At 43.9% G+C, this 27,797-nt stretch overlaps 1 protein-coding gene across 1 annotated transcript; it reads left to right on the top strand.

Moving 5' to 3' along the window:
* Nucleotides 1-257: 257 nt before the first annotated feature.
* LOC311135070 (transport and Golgi organization protein 6 homolog) lies at nt 258-27,797 on the top strand. Its single transcript, XM_084168940.1, has 18 exons — nt 258-433; nt 718-1,376; nt 1,642-1,758; nt 2,489-2,645; nt 2,839-2,945; nt 3,063-3,225; nt 5,122-5,189; nt 5,282-5,394; nt 5,612-5,788; nt 6,052-6,178; nt 6,301-6,495; nt 7,177-7,317; nt 7,464-8,072; nt 8,716-8,773; nt 9,055-9,204; nt 10,778-10,929; nt 13,622-13,735; nt 27,107-27,797. The coding sequence occupies exons 1-18, from the start codon at nt 382-384 to the stop codon at nt 27,281-27,283; spliced, it is 3,336 nt and encodes a 1,111-aa protein (XP_084025066.1). The 5' UTR covers nt 258-381; the 3' UTR covers nt 27,284-27,797.

Raw genomic sequence — 27,797 nt, 5'->3', positions numbered from 1 at the left:
CATAATATATACTAACGTTATTACATAGGCTAAACAAAGAAACGCGCAATGGAAAGCGCTGCATTATTACATTAATAGCCAACAATTTATTTAGATTTGAGAATCAGCGCAGTTGAACTCCCTGATCTATAGGCTACGTCATGGCTGCAATCCTTCTAGGCGTCCGCCATTTCTTTACCCCTGTTTTATGTTTTCAGATCTATGAAATGATGACCAATCGGATGCACTCCTGAGCTACCCACAATACGTATAATTTCGGCGACAAGTATTTTTAGCAGCATGGCTAGAAAATAGTATTTACATTTGACATTTTAGTCATTTAGCAGGTCTTGAATAAAAAACGGCAGGACCTCTGCTGCTATAGCGAAATAAAACATAAATATGACTTCAGCCATACTGTCTGCACTTAGTGTCCTCACTAAACCTATCGGAGGTAAGTTAATATTCAGTGTGATTTTGCTAAATACGTTAATCATTAACATATCTGTGTACAGTGCTTGCTAGCTAGCTAGCTAGCTAAATTAGCCACAAATGATTAAGGGAACGCTGTCTACGTTTAATTTGATCCATTTGATCTGCTATACTGCATTTCATTTTGTCCATGTCAGAAGAAAAAGCGCTGTAACTAGCTAGCTTGGTAAATCATCTCAATCAATGGGCTTTGACTAAATCTGTCTGTGTGTATGTGTGTCTGCTGACCCTATGTGTCCCCTCCAGAGACCACAGTGCATGGTACTCAACACACTGAACAGGAGGCACTGACGGCTGCACTCCAAGCCAACCAGGCCCTGCTGGAGGAGCGTCTGCAGACAGAGAAGGGCCTGGACGAGGTGCGCAGCCTGCGGGAGGAGGTGAGAGCTGGGGTGCCCTGGATCTGCACCGATACAGAGGACGTCACATGGAGCTTTGTCCAGGAGTGTCTGCTGCTGTTGCTAAGCCTGGCCCGTAACCTCACTCTCCAGCTAGAGCTCTTCAACCAAGCCCCCAGGCCTGCTAAGTCCAGACTGCGGACCCCTGAGATGGCCCCTCCACTGCCTCCTGACGTGCTGAGTGTGGCCCAACAGAAGACACTTGGTGCAGCTCTTCAATTTGTTGTCTCGCTGGGCCTCTGCCCCTACCTGGCCCCGGGGGTGGGGGTGCCCCTGGGGCGCAGGTCAGCGTTTGGGAAGATGGTGGAGGGGTTGGTGTGTCACGATGTGGCCCCTGTCCCTGAGCGCCGTCTCCTGACCACCACTGCTGTTCTGCTGGAGCTGTCTGTGCTGTCATCACTGGCCACCATGGTCTACACTCGCCACCTGGGAGATGTCATGGCAGCGCTATGCCATCTAGGATACCGCCCCCACCGCCCAGAGAAAGGCACCACTAAGGAAGAGAAGGTAATTCACTGTTCCAGCCTGACGATGTTGAATATGAATGGTATTATTATACCTTGATATCAGTAGTTCAGCAAAATAAGATGCCCATGTAGTTGCCCGTTTTGCCTATTTGCCATATGAAGTCAGTTATCCAACTTGTGAAAGAGATGATTGTAATAACACCCTTTTTCCACTAGATGGTATAAGTATTAAGCAGAGGAACAAGCAGGCTCAGCTGTTTTTGCATCATCGCTAAATCCATATGATCACCCTTTTGATAATGTAGGAGCTCAGTAAGGAGGAACGCAAGAACTGCAGGGAGGCCCTTCAAAAACTCTTGGGGAAAGTCTACCAGCCAATCGTTATCAAAGAGTTGCTTATTCTCCAAGGCGGTCCCAAACAGGTAGAGCGCAGTGAAGTGTCTGTACATCATTACGTATCAGTATGTTTTCCTCTGTGTACTTGTATATGGTGCTGTGTCTGTCTACTCTGGTGTAACATAATGTAGCAGGCGTAAAAGAAACGCTTGAGCGGCCTTTCTTTCATTTTGATCATAACAAGAGAGAGAACTGTCTGGGGAGGTTCTTTTCTGCATTGTTCATCCAATGCAGTAAATGTGGAGGAGGAGTTAAGATGGAGTGTCACCATGTTAACGTCCGAAAGCGGTAATCTTGTCACAGGCACGGGGGGGGGGGGGGGGGGGGGTTCTGAAAACTAGCTGTTATTGGCAAAGAGGTTTAGAACTCTTTCTTATTAGTTTAACTAATTTACCGCCTGGTGAGTTCACCAGGCAGGCCAAAACTCCAAACAGCTCTTACACTAAAAGGGCATTATCATACTTTTCACAGTATTATTCCAACCTCATCGTGTGGAAATATATATAAAACACAGGAAAATCACGTTTTTGACTGCACCGGGCCATTAAATAAGACATCTCAGTCTTACCCCCTCTACTTGTCTTTTCCTACTAGCACTGACTTTGCTGATAACTTATTTATTGAGGCTAAATGTACTTACTACCACTAATGTGGTTGTCTCACCTAGCTATTTTAAGATGAATGCACTAAGTAAGTCGCTCTGGATAAGAGCATCTGCTAAATGACTAAAATGTAAATGTCTCTCTGTCCTTCCAGGCCCCTCCAAGCCCTGGTACTAGTGGTGGCAATAGGAGCCATCTGAGTCAGGCTACCCCATGGCTGAGGTGTCTGTGTGGGCAGCTGCTGTCTGAGAGGCTGATGCAGCCCAATGGAGTCCAGTCTGTGGTGAGGGCTATCCTGGAGGGAGGCGCAGGTGAGCTCAGCTGTAGACGTGGGGGGAACATTTAGAAAACCCTGAGATAGCCAAGCCATGAGAAAGAGATGGGCAAGAAACATCTCTACCAAACTCTTAGGTATTATCAGTTGTGATGAATGAGCCATAAGTGTCATTCTTACCTGCTTTATAATAAAGCAGTTTCACTTTTTGTTCCCTCCCTCTCTAACAGGAGGAGAGTCTGACTGGAGGAAATGTGATGGTGTAGCCAGGATCCTAGCAGCCTGCCCTCAGCAGTCTCTATCTCCAGACAGCTACTACAGCCAGGTTTGCCCCCAGGTAAACCTGTCATGTTTTTAAAGATTTATGGAAATTGAACTTGCTATACATACCGGCATAAAAGTCATAATAATCTCTAGATTCATTTTGGTAATAATATTCTCTCATAATGGTCAGATTCTGGAGCTCCTGCACTTCAGAGACAAGCTGACAGCTCAGCAGTTCCAGCGTGTGGCCACCAGGGCAGCTCTCACCATGGTGCAGGACCGCCCAGAGTTTGCACTGCAGTACCTGCTCACTCCCCTCTTCAGCTCCCTTCACCGCTGTGGTCAGATGACAGGTCAGTGCAAGCTGTGCAGTATCTCTGAGAGAACAAATGTACTAATTAGTTACCTACACCATATATACAAAGTATGTGGACACCCCTTCAAATGAGTGGATTTAGCTATTTCAGCCAGACCCGTTGCTGACAGGTATATAGAATAGAGCACACAGCCATGCAATCTCCATAGACAAACATTGGCAGTAGAATGGGCCGTACTGAAGAGCTCAGTGATTTTCAATTTGGCACCGTCATAGGATGCCACCTTTCCAACAAGTCAGTTTGTTAAACTTCTGCCCTGCTAGAGCTTCCCCGGTCAACTGTAAGTGCTGTTATTGGGAAGTGGAAACGTCTAGGAGCAACAATGGCTTAGCCAAGAAGTGGTAGGCCACACAAGCTCAAGGAATGGGACCGCTGAAGTGCGTAGCGCATAAAGATCGCCTGTCCTCGGTTGCAACACTCACTACAGAGTTCCAAACTGCCTCTGGAAGCAACGTCAGCACAATAAATGTTCGTCGGTAGCTTCATGAAATGGGTTTACATGGCCGAGCAGCTGCACACAAGCCTAAGATCACCATGCGCAATGCCAAGCGTCGGAGCAGTGGAAATGCATTCTCTGGAGGGATGAGTCATGCTTAACCATCTGGCAGTCCAGCGGACAAATCTGGGTTTGGCGGATGCCAGGAGAATGCTACCTGCCCAAATGCATAGTGCCAACTGTAAAATTTGGTGGAGGAGGAATAATGGTCTGGGGCTGTTTTTCATGGTTCGGGCTAGGCCCCTTAGTTCTAGTGAAGGGAAATCTTAACGCTACAGCATACAATGACATTCTAGACGATTCTGTGCTTCCAACTTTGTGGCAACAGTTTGGGGATGGCCCTTTCCTGTTTCAGCATGACAATGCCCCCGTGCACAAAGCGAGGTCCATACAGAAATGGTTTGTCGAAATCAGTGTTGAAGAATTTGACTGTCCTGCACAGAGCCCTGACCTCAACCCCATCGAACACCTTTGGGATGAATTGGAACGCTGACTGCGGGCCAGGCCTAATCGGCCAACATCAGTGCCCAACCTCACTAATGCTTGTGGCTGAATGGAAGCAAGTCCCCGCAGCAATGTTCCAACATCTAGTGGAAAGCCTTCCCAGAAGAGTGGAGGCTGTTAGAGCAGCGAAGGGGGGACAAACTCCATATTAATGGCCATGATTTTGGAATACGATGTTCAAGCAGGTGTCCACATACCTTTGGTCATGTAGTGTATGCTGGTTTGTTAAAAATTACAACTTCTGTAGGATATATAACCGAAAAAGAACCACCACTGTTAGCTTGCAGAGCTGATTGCAGCTGCTCACCGCTTTCTATCGAAATTATTTGGTCTGTGCATCAGAGAAATTGACACTGCTGCAGAGAAAGACTCCACTGGCTTTCAGAACGGTCAATGCCCTTACCGCTCTGAAAATGACACTTGGTATTTACTTGGTGTGTGTGTGCGCCTGAATGTGTGCCTGTATGTGTGTCTGTGTGTTTTGGATTTGTGTGCATGTGTGTGTACATGTATGGATGCCTGTGTGTGTAAATTCGTGGTATTGCTTGAGGAGCACTCCATAAAGTTGGGCTAGTTGAATATGGATCTCCCCCTGCTGTTAACAGGCCTGTGGGCTGGCTGCTGCTCTGACAGATACGTAGGACATGTATTATGTGTTAGTGAAAACAATTATCCTCTATTCTGTAGGTATTTTCCCTCGCTCAATTCATAATTTTTTTTAAGCTAGTGAAATTCTGGTTTACGATTAATGATGTCTGCTGGCTGTAAGTGCTTGCTGACGTGGTGCTGAACATGAATCTCTAGGTTCAGACACAGCCCTGTGGATGACAGTTTGGGTGGCTCCAGGCACTGAGTATGTCTGTATTTGTCAGGGGAGGGTCAAACCCAGGTCACAGTGGAAGAATGGGAGCTGACGCGCTGTGTGGAGGACGTATTTAAGGTGAGTGGAACACAGACTATTAACTCAACCATGTACTGTATAGGCCAAACCTAGAGATTTACTGTATCACTCTCTCCTTCCATTTCTCTCAGATCTGTGTGGTGGGGAACAGCCCGTCTGCTCCTTTGCTAAAGGTTCTGGGAGAAGTGATTCCTGTTCTCTTCGATCTGTACTGCTTCACCAAAAAGAATGCTTCCCACCTACGGTCAGTTCTGTTTTTGAAATGCTTCTACTGCTGAGTATTTCTGTATCTGGCTATTACTATATAGCTGTTTCCAGTCTCAGTAAGCCCTATTTGTGATGGTCACTTCAGCAATATAACAATGGTTTCCCCTGTATCTTGTCATGGATCAGGTCCTTTCTGCTTTTAGGTCGTTTCTAACTTTTCCCTGTGTATGATGTGTATTTTGTGTGCTCCACAGTGCCCCCTGTCAGGAGATCCTGCTCTGGTACTTGGGCAACTCTGAGCTTCCTGTGGCCCTCTCAACCCTACAGCAGCTGTGTGCCATGGATGGAGGGGCAGGCGGGGTGGCTTCTGGCTTCCATTTCACCCCTGGTAGTGAGGGAGGGGCACAGCTTACCCCCTCAGAGACCATCAGGTGACTGGCATTCAACATCACACAATTACTGGTCCCCAATGCTCCCATATGAGAAGAAGATGCTAGTAAAACCCCTTAATTGGGCGGAGAGGTTGTTATCACTGATCTGATGACTGGGAGTGATTAATGTAATGTAGTGGAAACTGCAAATGCACCTATCCAGTCATGTTAGATCATCGATTATTCCAAGGAAGGACAAAACATTTAAATATACAATCATCTCCCATTATGTGTGTCGGTCTCCTCTACCCTTCATGTCTCAGTGATGAGGATGACGCTCTGTATGAGAGGGTGTCTGGGGAGCAGTGGAGGGTGGAGTGTCTGGCCCAGCTGCTGGCTGAGATGAAGGACAGCGACCTGCCTGGAGACTTCTTCCTGGAGCTGCTGCAGGTAGCTACTGTACCACACATAGACACGTACAGAGAGGCAGCCTATGGCTTTGGCCATTATTGTCCTGCTGCATTCCTCAGGTGGGGTTGGTCTGTAAATATGGATGCTCTCTTCCCTGGCAGGCGCTGACTTGCTGGGCTGCAGAGGAGGAGGAAGAGGAGGAGGAAGAGGACACGTCAGCCATGACACTACTGCAGCTGGAGCAGCATATGTTAGGGAAAGTCACAGGGCGGGGTCAGAAGCTGGCTCTACTGCAGGTGCTGGCTGTCATGTGTGAGGCCCTACCACACACCCTGATGCTGCGCAAGCCAACCCAGGTAACTACTAGTATACACCCCACAGATAAACTCGTGAACCTTGCTCCTGTTCAAGATTGGATCATGTCAGATGCCAACAGTTGATTGACTTGAGTATTTGCTTTTCACTGCTTAACTATTTATCTCCAACAATAAAGCTTCAGTCTTCCATCATTTATGTTATTTTCTCAGTTTATGTTCACCATCTCTCCACTTGTAGTTTTCTGATTAGCTTTTATCAAACTTTAACTTTAAGTCTGTGTGTCTTTCCCTCAGCATCAGGGCTTTACAGAACACTGGTCCTCTGGGTCTCCTTATTAAGGAATGAGGGCATGTAGAGTAATACTTTAAGAGCTCTAATAATAGAGTGGTCTATCTCTGATTAGGTAAAAGACCCAGGGCTAATGCTATGCCATTTTGCCTGAGGAAAACCATTCACTCTCAGATTAGGAAACTTCTCTGATAAACTGGCTTCAGTTCAGTTGATAAGCAGTATTTTTAGCTATTTTATCTCGAGGGCCCTCGGCCAGGGTTTTTTGCTGAGAAATGTTAAAACGTTTTTATGTTTAAATCTGTGGGTGTGAGAATTTAATAGCACTATTTAATATACACCTAGTGGTAGGAAATGTGTGGTTTGTATACATGCAGCTGTCTGTTCGTCTTGTGTCTGATACATCTGTCTGTCTGTGTGTCCACTCCCAGGTGGTGGAATTCATTGTGGTCATGCTGCAGAGGGCCTGTGTGGGTTTGGACCAGGTCCGGGCTGCTGAGGGTCCAGTGGAGACCCAGACTCTCAGTATGGGAATGGGCCTGGTGGCCACCCTGCTCTCAGGACCCTCACCGGTACTGCACACACTGCTAGGGAACACACACCATTCTGTTCAGGCAACAGGCTTTACCATTGATACTACTGTAGATGTGTATGGTATCATACTGTATTATATGTGGCATTTTGTTTTGATGTCTCTCTCGCTCTCTTCTTGTTGCAGCTGAGTGCTGAGGACTACTCCTCGATGTCCAGGCTCCTCCCACCTCTGGAGGAGATTTCCCAGAGGCACCCTGAGGTGGTCATCCAGGAGCTGGCCTCAGACCTGCGAGCCGCCATTGCCACACACGGTGCCCACCAACCTGACAACTTGACACGAGCCACTAAATATCAAAGTCCCAAAACGGACAATAAAGTGCCTACTAAGAAAAACTTCATGACCCAAACTAGACTATACTCACACCCCCTTAATAACAACCCCAGCACACACACTACTCAAACGCCTAACACCCGAGCCCCAATTCAGACCTGCATCCCCAACCTCAGAACACAGAGCAGATCCGGTGATGGGGATAGTCTGGGCCAGAAAACTCTCCCATCCCAGAGGGTATCATCTGGGGCTGGCCAGGGTCCTGCAGCGGTGTCTGGTCCTGATGGGGGGCAGTCAGGAGGGAGGGGTGACAGCAGTAGCAGCAGTAGGGCCTTCTCGGACTGCCTGCTTGGGGCCTGTGATCCTGAGGTCCCCACCAGAGCAGTGGCCCTGAGGACCTTAACCCGGGCCATACAGAATGGAGACAGGGAGGCTCTTCAGAATCAGGAGAAAATCCTCACGGTGAGTAGAGCGGTGGAGAACCAGTAGATATAGCGTATTGCTTATAAAATATGACTTAGTGGTCTGACTATGTATCAACCAAGGGACCCAGTGCAGTCATTGGTTTAATAGGTTCCCTCTCAGTGGTATCTATCTTTCTACCTCCATTGCTGACCTCCATCTCCCTTGAGAGGGGTCTTCCTCTAACACCGTAGCCTCACGCAGGCCCTGGAGGCGCGGACTGTAGCAGCAATACCAGCCTCTGTGGGTGCTGCTGTCTGTTTGGGTGGAGAGGATGTTTAATAGATGAGGGGAGTTGATCAAAGACCCTGGGCGTTGCAGTGTGGTCTATGGGGACTTGTTAATCTGGCTGAGGGTGGTGAGGTTGAGGGGACTGGATTATCGCACTGTGTCTGGGTCTCATTTAGTATTCAGTGTAATGAGCACCACTCCCCCCCCGTCCCGTCCCGTACCGTCTCAGCCTAGGGGGTCCAGTACCTGGTGGGGGGTGGGGATCCTCTTTAATCTCCATCCTATTGTACTTCTCTTTGTGTTGGGGTTGTTTTGGGACAAATTATACGCACTATGAAGAAATGTATGGATTTCAGATGGGAAAGTTGAGCAGCTTTGGTGTAATGTGTCCTCTAATGGCTTTGTCTTCCAGCTCTTCCTGGAGAACTTGGAGCATGAGGACACGTTTGTTTATCTGTCAGCCATTCAAGGTAGGAAGTCAAGGGGCTCCAGGTGGTGCTTAACCTTACATGTGTAAACCTTTGGTCTTTACTCTAGTTTTGTGGGGTGATATTAACCTTTGGCTTCGGCTGGCTTTCCATTACCACGTTGTAGCAAGTATAACTAGGATACAACTGTTGTATCATCTAATTTGCCCTAGAAATTGATCTTCTGGAATGACATTGACTTGCAGTGGAATCATTTCATGGTATATAGGTTTTGTTGGGCTTAGGGTTTCTCAGTGACCCATTCTCTGTGTCCCTCTCTGCAGGCCTGGCGGTGTTGGCTGACTTCTTCCCTGAGAGGATCCTGCTGCGGCTGCAGGAAGAGTACCAGAGTGGTCCATCCTCTCAGAGGGAGAGGTCCCTGGAGACACGGCTGAAGGTTGGAGAGGTGCTGATGAGGGCTAGCAGGGCTATGGGTGAGTGGACTGTTATGAAAATGTATGCACTCACTAACTGTAAGTCGCTCTGGATAAGAGCGTCTGCTAAATGACTAAAATGTAAATGTTATGAACACAGCTAGCTGATCTACTAAAAATCTACTCACCACACATCCTGGGAGAGGCTCCAGCAATATACTTATGAACTCAATGAGAATATGATATTTTGGTGTGTAGATTTGAGCACACAGAGAAGGAAGCACCTGCAGCTAGCCCCAGTGACACAGTTTACTAGGATTTGACAGATTCATAGTCTTTTTTGTGAGGGACATGTGTATGAATGATTGTGAATTTGCTTACTCATGTTAGTGTTTCCATTTCAATTATGCATACATGTGTGTTGGTCTATGTTAACAGTGTATGGGGCCCAATTATAGTTACAAAGTCATAAAACAGTCGTAAAACAGAGTAAGTGCTTGTTCCACACTGAGGGGACTGTATCAAAACCTATCCCTCTCTGATAGAATTCCTTGTTTGTGGTTTTTCCCTCTCCCTGGTTTTGTCTGCCAGATCTTGATAGTACCATTTTCCCGGGACAAGTGAGGGGTTATTCGGCATGTCCCCCTTCCCCTCCCTTGTCTTGGATGTGAAAGGCACCCAGACAGACCAGCTCCACTAGCCTAACAGAACATCATCTCAGCTGGTTCAACAGCTGGTTTGTCACCCCATTAGATATCCACAGGAATCTTTTGTCACTCCTCTGGATCACTCTCCCCTTTCTTATGCATCTGGGAAACTACCCCCGTCCGCCAAACCCCATAATCGGAATTATGATCAAACAATATTAGCACCCCATCCAATTTTTGTACTACAGATGGTCATTTTTTGAAATTATTTTACTATTCAAATAATGTCATTAGATTTTTTTACATATCCGGATAGTCGAAATGCAAAATAATAATACAAAAATTGCTCTTGACTCTTGACCAATCAAAATGATGCAAATGCACATGGCAGGGGTAAACAGAGGACAGACTGTATCTGTATCTGGAAGGTGGAGGGTGGAGGCCAGGGCAGGCTGAATGATACCTCTCATGGTGGGTCTGTCTGACTGGGCCAGCAGACTCTGCTGCAGGGACACCGGCCCAGTCCACCCATCTGGGTCTTACTGGGTCTTACTTGGACACCCAGTCACCTGGCCAGCTCCATGGCTCCCACTGCTTTATGTTCTGAAATAGAGCAGGTTTTGCACTGTCAGTGGGGGGCTGTCTTAGTAAGACAGATACACACACACACACACACACACTTACACACACTGAAAGGAATAAAGCGTCTTCTCTATTTTAGTTTCTTCGCAGATTTAGCAACCACCTTTGCAAAAGAACAATGAGTCAGCTCTTTGTATAGATTAAAACAACTTCACCAGCTGGACCACTAGGCAGGTAGTGTAATGTCATGTCCTCCTGAGGTGCATTTGAGGACAGACCAGACGTGGGGAAGTTTCCTCAACACTGTCAGCAGCCAATAGTCAGTTTTGCTGGCAGCCAATAGTACAGTATTGATAATCGTTAATGCAAAGACAAACCTTATCTTCTTCCTTCCTGTGTTTCAGGTGACCTGGCGCCCCACCATGGCCGGCCCCTGATCGGGGTCTTCCTGAGGGGGACGAGGGACGAGGACAGCAGTGTCCGTGCTAGCTGCCTGTCCAACCTGGGAGAGCTCTGCCAGAGACTCAACTATGCCCTGGGGCCTTGGGCTCAGGAGGTGAGGACCACTAGTAAACCATGTCATATGGTTAAACAACAATAGTCTGTCTGTTTATTTGCCTATAGTTTCTAAGTATGTCAGTAGACTGTTTTGATCACGTGGATTGGAACATGTTCCGTGTCGCCTCTGGGGATAACGTCAATGAATACGCCGACTCAGTCACCGGATTCATAAAAAAATGCATAGATGTGATACTGATGGTGTCTTTTAAAACTTATCCGAATCAAAATCTGTGGATTGATGGCAGCGTTATCGGGAAACTGAAGGAGAGAGATGCTGCTTATAAACACGGCAAGGTGATTGGGGACAATTTGTATGATTAAACAGCACAAATACGAGCTACGCAGATCGATCAAGGTGGCCAGACACAAGTATAGGGACAAAGTGGAGGGACGGTTCAGCGGGTCGGACACAAGGAGCATGTGGCAGGGGCTTCTAACGATCATGAATTACAAAAAGAAAGCCAGTCAGGTCGCAGACACCAACGCCACCCTGCCGGACGAGCTAAACACATTTTTCTCACGCTTCGAGCATAACAACTTTGAGCCCCTGAGGACAACGAGGGCTACGTGCTTACTGTCTCCACGTAGGACATATGAAAGTCATTCAAACGTGTTAACCCTCGCAAGGCTAACAGACGGCATCCCTAGCCGTGCCCTCAGAGCATGTGCAGACCAGCTAGCTGTTGTGTTTTTAGAACATTTTCAATCTCTCTCTAGCTCAGGCCGTTATCCCCACCTGCTTCAAGATGTCCACTACCATCCCTGTGCCTAAGAAAGGGAAAGTAACTGAACTGAATGACTACCGACCCGCAACACTCACTTCCGTTATCATGAAGTGCTTCAAGAGGCTAGTCAAAGACCACATCACTTCCTCCCTTCCAGACACGCTCAACCCTCTCCAACTAGCCTACCGCCCCAACAGATCCACAGACGACGCAATCGCCATTGCACTGCATACTGCCCTCACCCACCTGGACAAAAGGAATGCATATGTGAGGATGCTGTTCATCGACTACAGCTTGGCCTTCAATACCATAGTGCTCTCTAAGCTCACCACAAAGCTCAAGGCCCTGGGATTGAACTCCTCCCTACACAACTACGTCCTGGACTTCCTGACGGGCCGACCCAGGGGGATGAAGGTAGGCAACATTACCTCCTCCACACTGATCCTCAACACGGGGGCCCCACAAGGGTGCATCCTCAGTCCCCTCCTGTACTCCCTGTATACCTACGACTGCATGGCCTCACACAGTTCCAACTCCATCATCAAGTAAGCTGACAACATGACCATAGTAGGCCTGATTACCAACAATGACGAGACGGCCTACAGAGAGGAGGTATGCTCTCTGACGGCATGGTACCAGGTAAACAACCTCTTTCAAAATGTCAGCAAAACAAAGGAGCTAATTGTGGACTTCAGGAGGATTCAGGCTGGGCACGCCCCCATCCTCATCAATGGGGCTGCCGTGGAGATGGTCAAAAACGTCAAGTTCCTCGCTGTACACATCTCCGAGAAGCTGAAATGGTCAAACCACATGGACACTGTGGTGAAGAAGGCAAGCTAGCGACTTTTCAACCTCAAGAGGCTGAAGAAATTCGGCCTGTCCCCTAGGGTTCTACAGGAGCACCATCGAGGGCATACTGTCGGGCTGCATCACAGCCTGGTACGGCAACTCCACCGCCGCTGACCGCAAGGCTCTACACAGGGTGGTACGCTTAGCCAAACGCACCTTTGGGTGTGCACTGCTTACCTTCAAGGACACCTACTACACCAGGTGTCACAGGAAGGCCAAGAAGATCATCAAGGACCTCAGCCACCTGAGCTATGGCCTGTTCTCCCCGCTTCCATCACTGACACGGAAAGTATAGGAGCATCATGGCAAAAACTGACAGACTGGCCAATAGCTTCTACTGGCAAATCATCAGGCTGCTGAATAGCCACCACTAGGCAGCTATCTGCTCCCCCTATCCCCCTCCTGCCCCCCGGTCTTCCTACTCCTACCTCTATGGACATTCTACCGCAGGTATTGCCCAAGTTTAAAGTTCACGGTTCACTTTCTTCAGAGGGAGAGAACTGAACTGTGGCTGTCTTGTCCTACTGCCCCTCTTTCAGCCCGTGCCTCTGCCCATGACAGATTTCTCCCAGCTCAGCAGTATTGTGTGTTGGAGTGTCCTCTCCTAAAGAGCCCCTCCCCCAGTGCTGAGATCAGGCTTTTCACTGATGAGGGGGAGGGCCCGGAATCACTTCACTCAAACTCTTGTCCGCTCCAGTTGACAGAAATTGTGTGTGTCTGTGTGTGTGTCTGGGCAGCTTGTGGAAGGCCTGTCTGCCTGCTGCAGTGGTCGGGGCCCTAAATAAAGCTGCTTTGATGGCCAGGGGTCTGTCAGCGAGGGCTGTGCACTGCAGACTCTGCTTCATGAATACGCATCTCTGTCAGGCTGAGTAACAGGGATGCTTATTCATGAGAGCCATGGCCCTCTGCTCTCTGCTACAGCCTAATCCCTCTCAGTCCATCACAGCCTGCCGTCGGTGTGTTTGTCTATCCTACCAATATGCTAATCAACCCGGTGCACTAGCGGTAACCACAGCACTCTGAACCTTGGCAAGTTTACTGCTCCTTTATAGATCCTCTATTTCAGCCTCTGAGTGTGTGTATTTATCTGTGTATATGTTTGTTCTTCCTTAGTTGAGCACCTGTTTGACGGCACTGATAAAGACAGAGAAGGAGGCAGAGGTGCGGCGAGCTGCTGTTCACGTCATTGCCCTGCTGCTCAGGGGCCTGAGCGACAAAGCCACCGAGGTACAGTACTAGAGCAGTTGTCTGTGCCCATACAGGTACAATAACCACATGGATACACACATTTGTTGAGCACTCCTACACACATTTGTTGAACAGTCATAAGAAGTAGAAAATTGTCATTGGTATGGCCTCTTACAAAATGTAATCTAATGTAGTTTACATATTAGGGAGTGGAGATGTGTGTTAGAGGGCTGCGGGTCGCAACAGAGATCATTGCGGTGCGGTCGTCATACTGCGGGCAGAAGCGGGCAGTCAGACAACTTTGGGATTACTTTTTTTTTTGTCCCACAGAATATTTGGAAACGGTCGTCGTTCTGCTTTGTATGCGTTAGCCTAGGGACAGCCAAGAGTGCACTTTTTTTTTTATATGCTAGGTGTAATCATAGAATTAAATAGGCCTATAGAATCCCTAATCATTTCATATATGATCTCTGTGGTCTTAATAGCCTAGGCCTAGTAAAGATTTGTCATATCACTTTAAACATGCATTACCTTTTAATGTGGCATAAACACAACCAGTCATGATGTTTTCATCTGATTGTCAAACAATCACTTCAAAAAGGCGCTCCTGTAGTCTACCCACGCACGTTCGTCCACTCACTAAATAATTCCATCATCCAAACCCCAACAGTGCACTGTGCACCCGCAATTTGATGAATGGAAAGAGACATCCGTTACAAAACACCTATGTGTATTGTAATGACATTCTGCAGTTGTCATTAGGCCTACAACAAGTGGAGGGCACTTAACCATCGTGAGTCGAGGTGCAATCAAAAAATTTGATTATCAGGACATGGGCCGTTCTTACAGTATTCTCCCTGTACACCAAGTCAGAACCGCAGGATAATTAAAGGGGGCATATAAGCAGACAAAGAAAGCTCTTACAATATTCGATGATTACATTTCTCTAAAACAGGCTATAGGCTACATGTGCACCACCAAGTCAGAACCAAATTATTAGGGTGAGGCACATGGGCTACTAACAACTTACTACACAACATACACTTAGTATTACTTTCTTGGCTACAGTATACAGTGAGGGAAAAAAGTATTTGATCCCCTGCTGATTTTGTACATTTGCCCACTGACAAAGAAATGATCAGTCTATAATTTTAATGGTAGGTTTATTTGAACAGTGAGAGACAGAATAACAACAACAAAATCCAGAAAAAAGCATGTCAAAAATGTTATAAATTGATTTGCATTTTAATGAGGGAAATAAGTATTTGACCCCTCTGCAAAACATGACTTAGTACTTAGTGGCAAAACCCTTGTTGGCAATCACAGAGGTCAAACGTTTCTTGTAGTTGACAACCAGGTTTGCACACATCTCAGGAGGGATTTTGTCCCACTCCTCTTTGCAGATCTTCTCCAAGTCATTAAGGTTTCGAGGCTGACGATTGGTAACTCGAACCTTCAGCTCCCTCCACAGATTTTCTATGGGATTAAGGTCTGGAGACTGGCTAGGCCACTCCAGGACCTTAATGTGCTTCTTCTTGAGCCACTCCTTTGTTGCCTTGGCCGTGTGTTTTGGGTCATTGTCATGCTGGAATACCCATCCACGACCCATTTTCAATGCCCTGGCTGAGGGAAGGTGGTTCTCACCCAAGATTTGACGGTACATGGCCCCGTCTATCGTCCCTTTGATGTGGTGAAGTTGTCCTGTCCCCTTAGCAGAAAAACACCCCCAAAGCATAATGTTTCCACCTCCATGTTTGACGGTGGGGATGGTGTTCTTGGGGTCATAGGCAGCATTCCTCCTCCTCCAAACACGGCGAGTTGAGTTGATGCCAAAGAGCTCAATTTTGGTCTCATCTGACCACAACACTTTCACCCAGTTCTCCTCTGAATCATTCAGATGTTCATTGGCAAACTTCAGACGGGCATGTATATGTGCTTTCTTGAGCAGAGGGACCTTGCGAGCGCTGCAGGATTTCAGTCCTTCACGGCGTAGTGTGTTACCAATTGTTTTCTTGGTGACTATGGTCCCAGCTGCCTTGAGATCATTGACAAGATCCTCCTGTGTAGTTCTGGGCTGATTCCTCACCGTTCTCATGATCATTGCAACTCCACGAGGTGATTTCTTCCATTTGCGAATAATCGCACCAACTGTTGTCACCTTCTCAACAAGCTGCTTGGCGATGGTCTTGTAGCCCATTCCAGCCTTGTGTAGGTCTACAATCTTGTCCCTGACATCCTTGGAGAGACCATTGGAGAGCTCTTTGGTCTTGGCCATGGTGGAGAGTTTGCAATCTGATTGATTGATTGCTTCTGTGGACAGGTGTCTTTTATACAGGTAACAAGCTGAGATTAGGAGCACTCCCTTTAAGAGTGTGGGAGCCAGACACATGGGAGCCAGAAATCTTTCTGATTGAGAGGGGTCAAATACTTATTTCCCTCATTAAAATGCAAATCAATTTATAACATTTTTGACATTCGTTTTTCTGGATTTTTTTGTTGTTATTCTGTCTCTCACTGTTAAAATAAACCTACCATTAAAATTATAGACTGATCATTTCTTTGTCAGTGGGCAAACGTACAAAATCAGCAGGGGATCAAATACTTTTTTCCCTCACTATATATATATATATATATATATATATATATATATATATATATATATATTAATTATACCTAGTCACTATAAAGATAGAGGTGTCCTTCCTTCCTAATTCAGTTGCCGGAGCGGAAATAAACTTCTCAGGGATTTCACCATGAGGCCAATGGTGACTTTTAAACAATGGCTGTGATAGGAGAATAACATTGTAGTTACTCCACAACACTAACCTAATTGACAGAGTGAAAATAAGCATAGAATATATTCCAAAACATGCATCCTGTTTGCAACAAGGCACTAAAGTAATAATGCAAAAACAACACATTACTGAGTATCATGTTATGGGTATGCTTGTAATCATTAAGGACTGGGGAGTTTTTCAGGATAAAAAAGAAATGGAATGGAGCGAAGTACAGGCAAAATCCTAGAGGAAAATCTTTCCACCAGACACTTGGAGATGAATTCACCTTTCAGCATTACAATAACCTAAAACACAAGGCCAAATCTAAACTGGAGTTGCTTATCAAGATGAATCAAGAATGTTACTGAGTGGCCCAGTTACAGTGCTGTCTTAAATCTGCTTGAAAATATGGCAAGACCTGAAAATGTTGCACAATCCAGATGTGTAAAGCTCTTAGAGACTTACCCAGAAAGACTGACAGCTGTAATCGCTGCCAACGGTGATTCTAACATGTATTGACTCAGGTTATTATTGTTATTTTAATTTTAATTTTTTACAATTTCTTGAATTTTTCTTCCACTTGAAATTAGAGTATTTTGTGTAGATCATTGACAAAAAAATGCCAATTAAGTCTATTTTAAGCCCACTTTGTAACGCAACAAAATGGGAAAATACTCGGAATACTTTCTGAAGGCAATGTATGAACGAAATGGATGCAATTAAATACTTTAAGTCCGGGAAAACTCCAGGGATGGCATACCAGTCGAAGTATACCAAACCTTTTTTGATATACTAAGAGGACCGTTATTAGCATGTTTTAACCACTCCTATGTAAATGGTAGATTATCAGACACTCATGAAGAAGGTCTGATTTCATTATTACTGAAACAGGATACAAGTGGAAAATATAAAAATCCAGTCCATTTAAAAAAATTGGAGGCCCCTTACACTTCAGTGTTGTGATGCAAAATGTATAGCGCATAGAATTAAAAAGGTATTGTCGGATATTATTCATTCTAATCAGACAGGTTTTTTACATGGAAGATACATTGGAGATAATATAAGGCAAGTCTTGGAAACAATAGAACATTATGGAAAATCAGAGAAACCAGGCCTTGGCAGACTTCGAAAAGGCATTTCATAAAGTACGACTGGGGTTTATATATAAATGCCTGGAGCATTTCAATTTTGGTGAATCTCTTATAAAATGGGTCAAAATCATGTATAGTAACACTAGGTGTAAAATAGTAAATAATGGCTATTTCTCAGAAAGTTTTAAACTGTCAAGAGGAGTGAAATAAGGTTGTCCACTATCGGCATATCTATTTATTGTGGCCATCGAGATGTTGGCTATTAAAATCAGATCCAACAATAATATCAGGGGATTAGAAATCCAGGGCTGAAAAACAAAGGTGTCATTGTACGCTGATGATTCATGTTTTCTTTTAAATCCACAACTAGAATCACTCCACAGCCTCATAGAGGATCTAGATACATTTTCTAACCTCTCTGGATTACAACCAAATTATGACAAATGTACTATATTACGTATTGGATCAATAAAAAATACAATTTTTACATTGCCATGTAGTTTACCAATAAAATGGTCTGATGGTGATGTGGATATACTCGGAATACATATCCCAAAGGAAATAAATGATCTCACTTCAATAAATTATAATAGAAAGTTAGCAAAAATAGATAAGATCTTGCTACCATGGAAAGGTGGGTGCCTGTCAATTTGTGGAAAAATCACCCTGATTAACTCTTTAGTATTATCCCAGTTTACCTATTTGCTTATGGTCTTGCCTACGGCTATCGAACAGTTTTTTAAAATTATATGAGAAAAAAATATTCAATTTTATTTGGAACGGCAAGCCAGACAAAATTAAACGGGCCTATTTATATAATGAATATGAATTCGGAGGACAGAAATTATTGAATATTAAAGCATTAGACCTATCACTAAAAGCTTCAGTCATACAAAAGTTATACGCACTGGTTCTCTAGCAAATTAGTCATTGTCTCACCCCATGTTCAATAATGGCCTTTTTCCCTTTATTCAGATTACAACCACTCACTTTCAGTTATTTGAAAAGGAAATCATCTCCCAGATATCACTATTTCTAAAACAAGCCATAGAAAGTTGGTTGCAATTTCTATTTAATCCTCCAGAAACGACAGAACAAATAATGCAACAAATATTGTGGTTAAACTCAAATATACTAATTGACAAAAAACAAACAATTTTTTTTTACACAATTTTTTAAAAAGGTATAATCTTTGTAAATGATATCATCGGTAGGACTGGTGGAGTTATGTCGCACATGCAGCTAACAAAAACATATGAAAATATCTGCTCTACCCAAAATTACAACCAAATAATTGCAGCCTTACCGCAAAAATGGAAGAGGAAAGTGGAAGGAGGAGAAAGTAAGGAACTTGTCTGTCGGCCTTGCGTTAAAGAACATAATTGGTTAAGGAAAACTGTGATAAATAAAAAAGTATATCAGTTTAATTTAAGGACCAAAGGATTGACAGCCGTCCCATATAGATTGCAAAATAGTTGGGAAGAGATTTTTGACGTACCGATCCCATGGCATAGTGTTTATGAACTGATACGCAAAACGACACCGGATTCAAAACTTAGAATCTTTCAATTTAAATTATTATATAAAATTCTTGCTACCAATAGAATGTTATTTATATGGGGGATACAATCTTCCCAGCTCTGCAGATTTTGCTGCGAATAGTTAGAATCATTAGATCATTTGTTTTGGTACTGTCCATTTGTAGCTTGTTTTTGGACACAGGTCCAGGAATGTCTAAAGGATTGCAATATTTACCTGGAGCTAACCCTGCAGATAGCACTACTGGGTGATCTGAAAAGTCATAGTCAATCGATCAATAACATAATAATACTATTAGCAAAAATGTTTATTTTCAATTCACTATCTGTAGAAACAATGAGAATAGAAAGGTTCAGAACTTTTGTAAGACATCACAGTACAGTTGAAATATATATGGCAAATAGAAATCCTATATGGATGGTGTTAAGAGATAGATGGGAGGTGTTGAATGGAATTGAAGGATGGGACTAATAACAACTAACAATAACAAGATAACTAATAATGTAGGCACGCTGTGTCCATAATAAGTGTATGGGTTGTAGGTTGGGAGCTTTTGTGAAGGAGCACAGTTAGAAAGATATGGCATATAGAAGCAAACCGGATGGACATCATGAAAATGATCGGAGAGGTTGAGAGTAGAAGTAGTTCAGGAGAAAGAACAAACAAAATGTAATTATTGTAAAATTGACTGTGTCCATAAAATGTAGATAGTGGGTATGGGCTGGAAGTAGAGGCCTAGGCGTTGTTGTTCACTTGTTTACTCCAAGTGGGGAAAGGGTGGCGGGGTTGGAAAGTAATAAAGGGGAATATATATATATATATATATATATATTTAAAAAAAGGATATGTATGTGTATGTATGTATGTATATGTGTGTGTGTGTGTATATATATATACAGTGGGGGAAAAAAGTATTTAGTCAGCCACCAATTGTGCAAGTTATCCCACTTAAAAAGATGAGAGAGGCCTGTAATTTTCATCATAGGTACACGTCAACTATGACAGACAAATTTAGAAAAAAAAATCCAGAATATCACATTGTAGGACTTTTAATGAATTTATTTGCAAATTATGGTGGAAAATAAGTATTTGGTCACCTACAAACAAGCAAGATTTCTGGCTCTCACAGACCTGTAACTTCTTCTTTAAGAGGCTCCTCTGTCCTCCACTCTTTACCTGTATTAATGGCACCTGTTTGAACTTGTTATCAGTATAAAAGACACCTGTCCACAACCTCAAACAGTCACACTCCAAACTCCACTATGGCCAAGACCAAAGAGCTGTCAAAGGACACCAGAAACAAAATTGTAGACCTGCACCAGGCTGGGAAGACTGAATCTGCAATAGGTAAGCAGCTTGGTTTGAAGAAATCAACTGTGGGAGCAATTATTAGGAAATGGAAGACATACAAGACCACTGATAATCTCCCTCGATCTGGGGCTCCACGCAAGATCTCACACCGTGGGGTCAAAATGATCACAAGAACGGTGAGCAAAAATCCCAGAACCACACGGGGGGACCTAGTGAATGACCTGCAGAGAGCTGGGACCAAAGTAACAAAGCCTACCATCAGTAACACACTACGTCGCCAGGGACTCAAATCCTGCAGTGCCAGACGTGTCCCCCTGCTTAAGCCAGTACATGTCCAGGCCCGTCTGAAGTTTGCTAGAGTGCATTTGGATGATCCAGAAGAGGATTGGGAGAATGTCATATGGTCAGATGAAACCAAAATATAACTTTTTGGTAAAAACTCAACTCGTCGTGTTTGGAGGACAAAGAATGCTGAGTTGCATCCAAAGAACACCATACCTACTGTGAAGCATGGAGGTGGAAACATCATGCTTTGGGGCTGTTTTTCTGCAAAGGGACCAGGACGACTGATCCGTGTAAAGGAAAGAATGAATGGGGCCATGTATCATGAAATTTTGAGTGAAAACCTCCTTCCATCAGCAAGGGCATTGAAGATGAAACGTGGCTGGGTCTTTCAGCATGACAATGATCCCAAACACACCGCCCGGGCAACGAAGGAGTGGCTTCGTAAGAAGCATTTCAAGGTCCTGGAGTGGCCTAGCCAGTCTCCAGATCTCAACCCCATAGAAAATCTTTGGAGGGAGTTGAAAGTCTGTGTTGCCCAGCGACAGCCCCAAAACATCACTGCTCTATAGGAGATCTGCATGGAGGAATGGGCCAAAATACCAGCAACAGTGTGTGAAAACCTTGTGAAGACTTACAGAAAACGTTTGACCTGTGTCATTGCCAACAAAGGGTATATAACAAAGTATTGAGAAACTTTTGTTACTGACCAAATACTTATTTTCCACCATAATTTGCAAATAAATTCATGAAAAATCCTACAATGTGATTTTCTGGATTTTTTTTTCTCATTTTGTCTGTCATAGTTGACGTGTACCTATGATGAAAATTACAGGCCTCTCATCTTTTTAAGTGAGAGAACTTGCACAATTGGTGGCTGACTAAATACTTTATTTCCCCACTGTGTATATGTATATATATATATATATATATATATATATATATATATATATATAACATGGGGGATTGGAAGTGATGCAGACAATTACATTGTTGGAAGTTACTATCTATCTGCTGAAGCACAGTTCCCGCTCAGCCCAGTCAAAACTGTTTGCTGCTCTGGCACCCCAATGGTGGAACAAGCTCCCTCACGACGCCAGGACAGCGGAGTCACTCACCACCTTCTGGAGACACTTGAAACCCCACCTCTTTAAGGAATACCCTGGGATAGGATAAAGTAATCCCACCCCTTACCCCACCCCCCCAACAACAAAAAAATAAAACAATTTTTTTTTATTGTAAAGTGGTTATCCCACTGGCTATAAGGTGAATGCACCAATTTGTAAGTCGCTCTGGATAAGAGCGTCTGCTAAATGACGTAAATGTAAATATTAAGCTGATCTACCCTCCAGAAAAAAAAAGAAAAGGAAAAACCTACGAACGAAACTCACATGCTTTTGAAAATAGGATTGCTGATATTTTCTATCATGATGAAGGTAAGACCCTACGCTTGTTCCCTAACAAAGCGGAGTGAGGTTAGGAAAGAGCATGGGCTTGGGCTCCGTCTCAAATATCCCTTTTTTAATATGTATGTATGTACAGTTGAAGTCGGAAGTTAGGATGGAGTCATTAAAACTTGTTTTTCAACCACTCCACACATTTCTTGTTAACAAACTATAGTTTTGGCAAGTCGGTTAGGACATGTAGTTTGTGCATGACACAACTAATCTTTCCAACAATTGTTTACAGACAGATTATTTCACTTATAATTAATTGTATCACAATTCCAGTGGGTCAGAAGTTTACATACACTAAGTTGACTGTGCCTTTTAAACAGCTTGGAAAATTCCAGAAAATGATGTCATGGCTTTAGAAGTTTCTGATAGGCTAATTGACATAATTTGAGTCAATTGGAGGTGTACCTGTGGATGTATTTCAAGGCCTACCTTCAAACTCAGTGCCTCTTTGCTTGACATCATGGGAAAATCAAAAGAAATCAGCAAAGACCTCAGAAAGAAAATTGTAGACCTCCACAAACACCATGGGACCACGCAGCCATCATACTGCTCAGGAAGGAGACGCGTTCTGTCTCCTAGAGATGAACGTACTTTGGTGTGAAAAGTGCAAATCAATCCCAGAACAACAGCAAAGGACCTTGTGAAGATGCTGGAGGAAACAGGTACAAAAGTATCTATGCCCACAGTAAAACGAGTCCTATATTGACATAACCTGAAAGGCTGCTCAGCAAGGAAGAAGCCACTACTCCAAAACCGCCACAAAAAAGCCAGACTACAATTTGCAAATGCACATGGGGACAAAGATCGTACTTTTTGGAGAAATGTCCTCTGGTCTGATGAAACAAAAATAGAACTGTTTGGCCATAATGACCATTGTTATGTTTGGAGGAAAAAGGGGATTGCTTGCAAGCCGAAAAACACCATCCCAACCGTGAAGCACGGGGGTGGCAGCATCATGCTGTGGGGATGCTTTGCTGCAGGAGGGACTGGTGCACTTCACAAAATAGATGGCATCATGAGGAAGGAAAATTATGTGGATATATTGAAGCAACATCTCAAGTCATCAGTCAGGAAGTTAAAGCTTGGTCGCAAATGGGTCTTCCAAATGGACAATGACCCCAAGCATACTTCCAAAGTTGTGGCAAAATGGTTTAAGGACAACAAAGTCAAGGTATTGGAGTGCCTATCACAAAGCCCTGACCTCAATCCTATAAAAAATGTGTGGGCAGAACTGAAAAAGCGTGTGCGAGCAAGGATGCCTACAAACCTGACTCAGTTACACCAGCTCTGTCAGGAGGAATGGGCCAAAATTTACCTAACTTATTGTGGAAAGCTTGTGGAAGGCTACCTGAAACGTTTGACCCAAGTTAAACAATTTAAAGGCAATGCTACCAAATACTAATTGAGTGTATATAAACTTCTGACCCACTGGAATGTGATGAAAGAAATAAAAGCTGAAATAAATAATTCTCTCTACTATTATTCTGACATTTCACATTCTTAAAATAAAGTGGTGATCCTAAATGACCTACAACAGGAAATTTTTACTAGGATTAAATGTCAGGAATTGTGAAAAACTGAGTTTAAATGTATTTGGCTAAGGTGTATGTAAACTTCCGACTTCAACTGTGTGTGTGTGTAAGTAATGACAGTGGTTCCACACGTTCCCGTGACACAAGTTGTTGGAAAATTATTTGTTGTAATTTATTCTGTTATATTCCATTATATTCTTACTATAAAATATGTGTGTTGACTGTGATGGGGCGGCAGGTAGCTTAGTGGGTAAGAGCGTTGTGCCAGTAACCGAAAGGTCACTGGTTCTAATCCCCGAGCCGACTAGGTGAAAAATCTGTCGGTGCCCTTAAGCAAGGCACTTAACCCTAATTGCTCCTGTAAGTCGCTCTGGATAAGAGCGTCTGCTAAATTACTAAAATGTAAATGTAAAAATTATATTCTTACTATAAAATATGTGTGTTGACTGTGATCGGGTAGGTGTGTCTTATCTGTTTAATGAACAAAATAACTATTGATTTCATTTGGATGGCGCAACCATAGTTGCACAGACCCGTAACATAGGCCTAATTAAACTGAAAATATTCTTTTGAAAATACATTTTACTAGTCTTTTAATGTTTCTTAGGAGCTGCCTTAATGAATTAATAATGGATTTATTTTTGATGGTGTATATTCTCAATGGATTTATTTAAATGGACACCCTCCCACATATGCACACCACTACTACCACTCATCCCCGGCATGCACACGGGAGGTATAAAATGTCTATGCAGACAAGAATGAGCTAAAAGTAGGCCTGTTTGTAAGGGGGTCATATAAACATTGCCCTATTTATTTTTTTACAGGCTAAATACTGTAAATCCTATGTGAAAGCAGTTAAAGAAAACAGTGGATCTGTCATTTCCTCCTCCCTTATTTGGAACACCAGTCTGAAAGCCACCTTATAATTTATCACTGAATACCTTTCTGTAGACATCATGGTTCTCTCACTCACACAGCCTTCAGTACACACACCACAGTTTACAGCAAGTACCAGTGTTCGACAGTACAGCTCCCTGAATTCAATTGTTATTATGTCATGCACGGTTATAAATATGGAGTTACTGCCCAGACAGGATATTTTTAGTTTTACCTCAGAAGTATTTTGGTGTGTGCTGCACTCTGTGACCCTAGAGCACGTGAATCGGGTGTAGTAGGTTTGCTGCAACACTAACTGATTTCATTGCACTGTGGCCATCCTGTTTCTACACTCAGGAGGTATCTGTGTTTGATGTGGGAGGTAGGTATGTTACCTTGGTGCCAGCCTGTGCCACTCACATTGGTGATTTCCGATATGGGTTTTTTGGGCTGATTCCGATTTTTGGTGGGACAAAACTTACAGATACCGATATATCTGCCGATATACTGTTTTACAGCGGGAAAATGAAAAAGTGACATTTTTCCAATACATCTCAAAATTGCCATCCATAAGAGCAATTGTCAAAGAAATATGCTTCAAATGTTGATTTCTTATATTGTGACAATATTGACACACTATGAGAATGGCCGCAAGTGTTCAGATAGGATGGAAAAAAGGGAATCTCATCCTTATCTATTGAATATCAGTTATTGGTGGAAATATCATCCGAGATCGTTAAAAAGCCAATATTGTTTGATAATATCAGCGAACCGATATATTGGTCTGGCTCTAATGGAGAGGCCACGCTAATACAAAACTGATAGATGATCATAGCCAGGGATTTTCCACAATGTGTGATGGGACTGGCCACTGTTGATGAGTTGCCAGGGAAAGTCTTCAAATTGGGGGTTAATGCTGTGACACCTTCTGAATTTTGAGAGCTGTATCTTAACTTGATTAAAGGAGTGACTGTACACAAAACGTTGGGAAAAAGACTCTAGGGAAGTTACAGGCAATACTGGTTCTTTTGATCTCTCATTAGTTGGTTCTCTGCTAACCGTGTGTGAAAATGTGTTTGTGTGTGTACGCTTAGTTTCATTGTATCAGTAGACCCAAAATGCCAAAAGTTCAGAGATGTCAAATAGACAACATCCCTGTGTAGCCAGGGCCTCAGAATGTGTACACCAAATATGGGCATTCCTGAAAACAATATAGGCTAGTAGAGGAACCCTTTCTGTGGAGGAAGGAAACAATGTCCAGATTATCACCTCTGGTGCTCTACTCTGGCCGGCATACTGACAATACTAGTAGTAGTGTGAAAACATTAGGTGTGACTGCTGGCAGATTCTCACCAAGAACAGGAAGGAGACTTAGTAAAAGCATCCTGTTTTGGACTGTTTGGGCATTGTAACAACCATGTTATCTGGGGAAAGTCCATGCTCATCTTGGATGACATACTCTCTGTCCAAACAGAGAGTCAAAAGCTGAATACAAAGAACAGCTAACTCCTGTGACTGTCTAAGAACAGGACTGGACACAGATCTGTTGCTAAGGGTCAGTACAGTCTGGACAAAGAACCTGTTAACTTTACCCTTCTTGATTTAGAGGGTTATTCACTCTCCATTCTATCTACTTGTCTGACCTTTGCATTACTGGCCATTTGATTCCTTCGAATAGGCCAATATCTAGTCCAGCGCAGCATACCTCCAAATCACGTTGGCTGCTCCTTTGGAGGTCTGGAGAATTTTGTATTAGCCGAAACGGCTGGAATGGTCCACTGGCTTCCAGCGGCTGCATTTTGATTGAATATTAATTTTCAAGAACCCTTCCCCCACTGATTTACACAGGGTTTCCACCCCATTGTAGCTACTTTCTGCCATTGACTTCACCAGGCTTTCCGATTTAGGGATGCCTGGTTCTCGACGAGGCTAGCCAATATCTAGTCAGCTGTCTTTTGGTTGTAGGACATTTCAAATCTGTAACTGGTCTTCACAACACACTTTTCCCTTCGTTAAGTTTCTCAGGCCTTTCTCAATGTCCTGTCATTCGGATAATTGCTGTAGCTGTGTGTGCAGCTGTTGTGGTGGTAATAACACAGGGTCCATGTGAAAATATCAGGTAGGTAGACCAGACATGACCTCAAACCTGATGACTCAAACCTGGTGTTAGAGGAGAAACAGCTGATGGCTGAAGACCTATGTCTGCCCTCTGCTCCCAGGAACACTGATCACCTACCTACACCACACTCATTATAATAATAATAATAATAATAATATGCCATTTAGCAGACGCTTTTTATCCAAAGCGACTTACAGTCATGCGTGCATACATTTTTGTGTATATGGGTGGTCCCGGGGATCGAACCCACTACCTTGGCGTTACAAGCGCCGTGCTCTACCAGCTGAGCTACAGAGGACCACTGATCACTCCTATTCAGTTCTGCATACATCCCTCTAATCTCTCCCTCTCCCACTTTGTCTCTCCCTTTGTCGCTCTCTTTTTCTCTCTCGCCTTTACTCGTCTCTCTCCTAACTCTCGCAGGTCCTGAGTGATGTTCTGCTGGACCTGTACCGGGCCTTGAAGTGGGTGGTGCGCTCAGACACTGATGATGTCACAGTGCTCCATGCTCAGCTGGCTCTGGAGGAACTCAACGATGTCATGAGGAGGTTCATCTTCCCTGCACAGAAGCTGGAGAAGAAGATCGTGGTCTTGCCATGAGATTTTATGAACATGAACACACAGAACAGCACACACACCAACCAACCAGTGTTACAATAACTTTTTAGGAGTATCCAAGAGTAGGAACTAGGGGATAGTTTCAGACTGGGCACAACATTCCACCTTTTTGTGTAAGTTTCCCCTGAAGGTGAAAGTGCAGCCATTGAACGATAGCTGAACTGTGTGTGAAACATCACTTTCTCAACAAACACTGAGGCACCTCTCTTGGTCATTTTCTCAGTGTTTGCAGTACATGGAGTTCCCCCAAGCCAGCTTGTCATGCTATCATTGTGACCATAGGGAATTAAGGGTATTTTATCACAATGACAGATCTAGGCCTTCTGCAGAGGCACCAAAATTCCCTCTCTGGAAACCACACCTGTATGTGCCTATGAATCTTATAAACAGAGGTTAGAGATCAAAATTAGTGGTGATGATGATGATCAGCTGATAATGTGTGTGCCTCTGAATAAAATCCCATTACAGTGAAATAAAATGAAGGGGTATGAGTTTC

The sequence above is a fragment of the Coregonus lavaretus genome, assembly GCF_964263955.1.
Source record: "Coregonus lavaretus genome assembly, chromosome: 9".
In the NCBI taxonomy this organism is placed as follows: domain Eukaryota; kingdom Metazoa; phylum Chordata; class Actinopteri; order Salmoniformes; family Salmonidae; genus Coregonus; species Coregonus lavaretus.
Note: the sequence above shows the minus strand (reverse complement) of the source record. Positions and strands in the feature narration are given on the sequence as shown.

What these genes read in the sequence shown, in the direction of transcription:
- LOC311135070 (XM_084168940.1), top strand. Translation starts at nt 382, where the DNA reads ATGACTTCAGCCATACTGTCTGCACTTAGTGTCCTCACTAAACCTATC. An exon ending in TGCTGCGCAAGCCAACCCAG is followed by an intron (nt 6,496 to 7,176) that starts GTAACTACTAGT and finishes GTCCACTCCCAG; the next exon opens with GTGGTGGAATTCATTGTGGT. An exon ending in GAGGGCTAGCAGGGCTATGG is followed by an intron (nt 9,205 to 10,777) that starts GTGAGTGGACTG and finishes CCTGTGTTTCAG; the next exon opens with GTGACCTGGCGCCCCACCAT.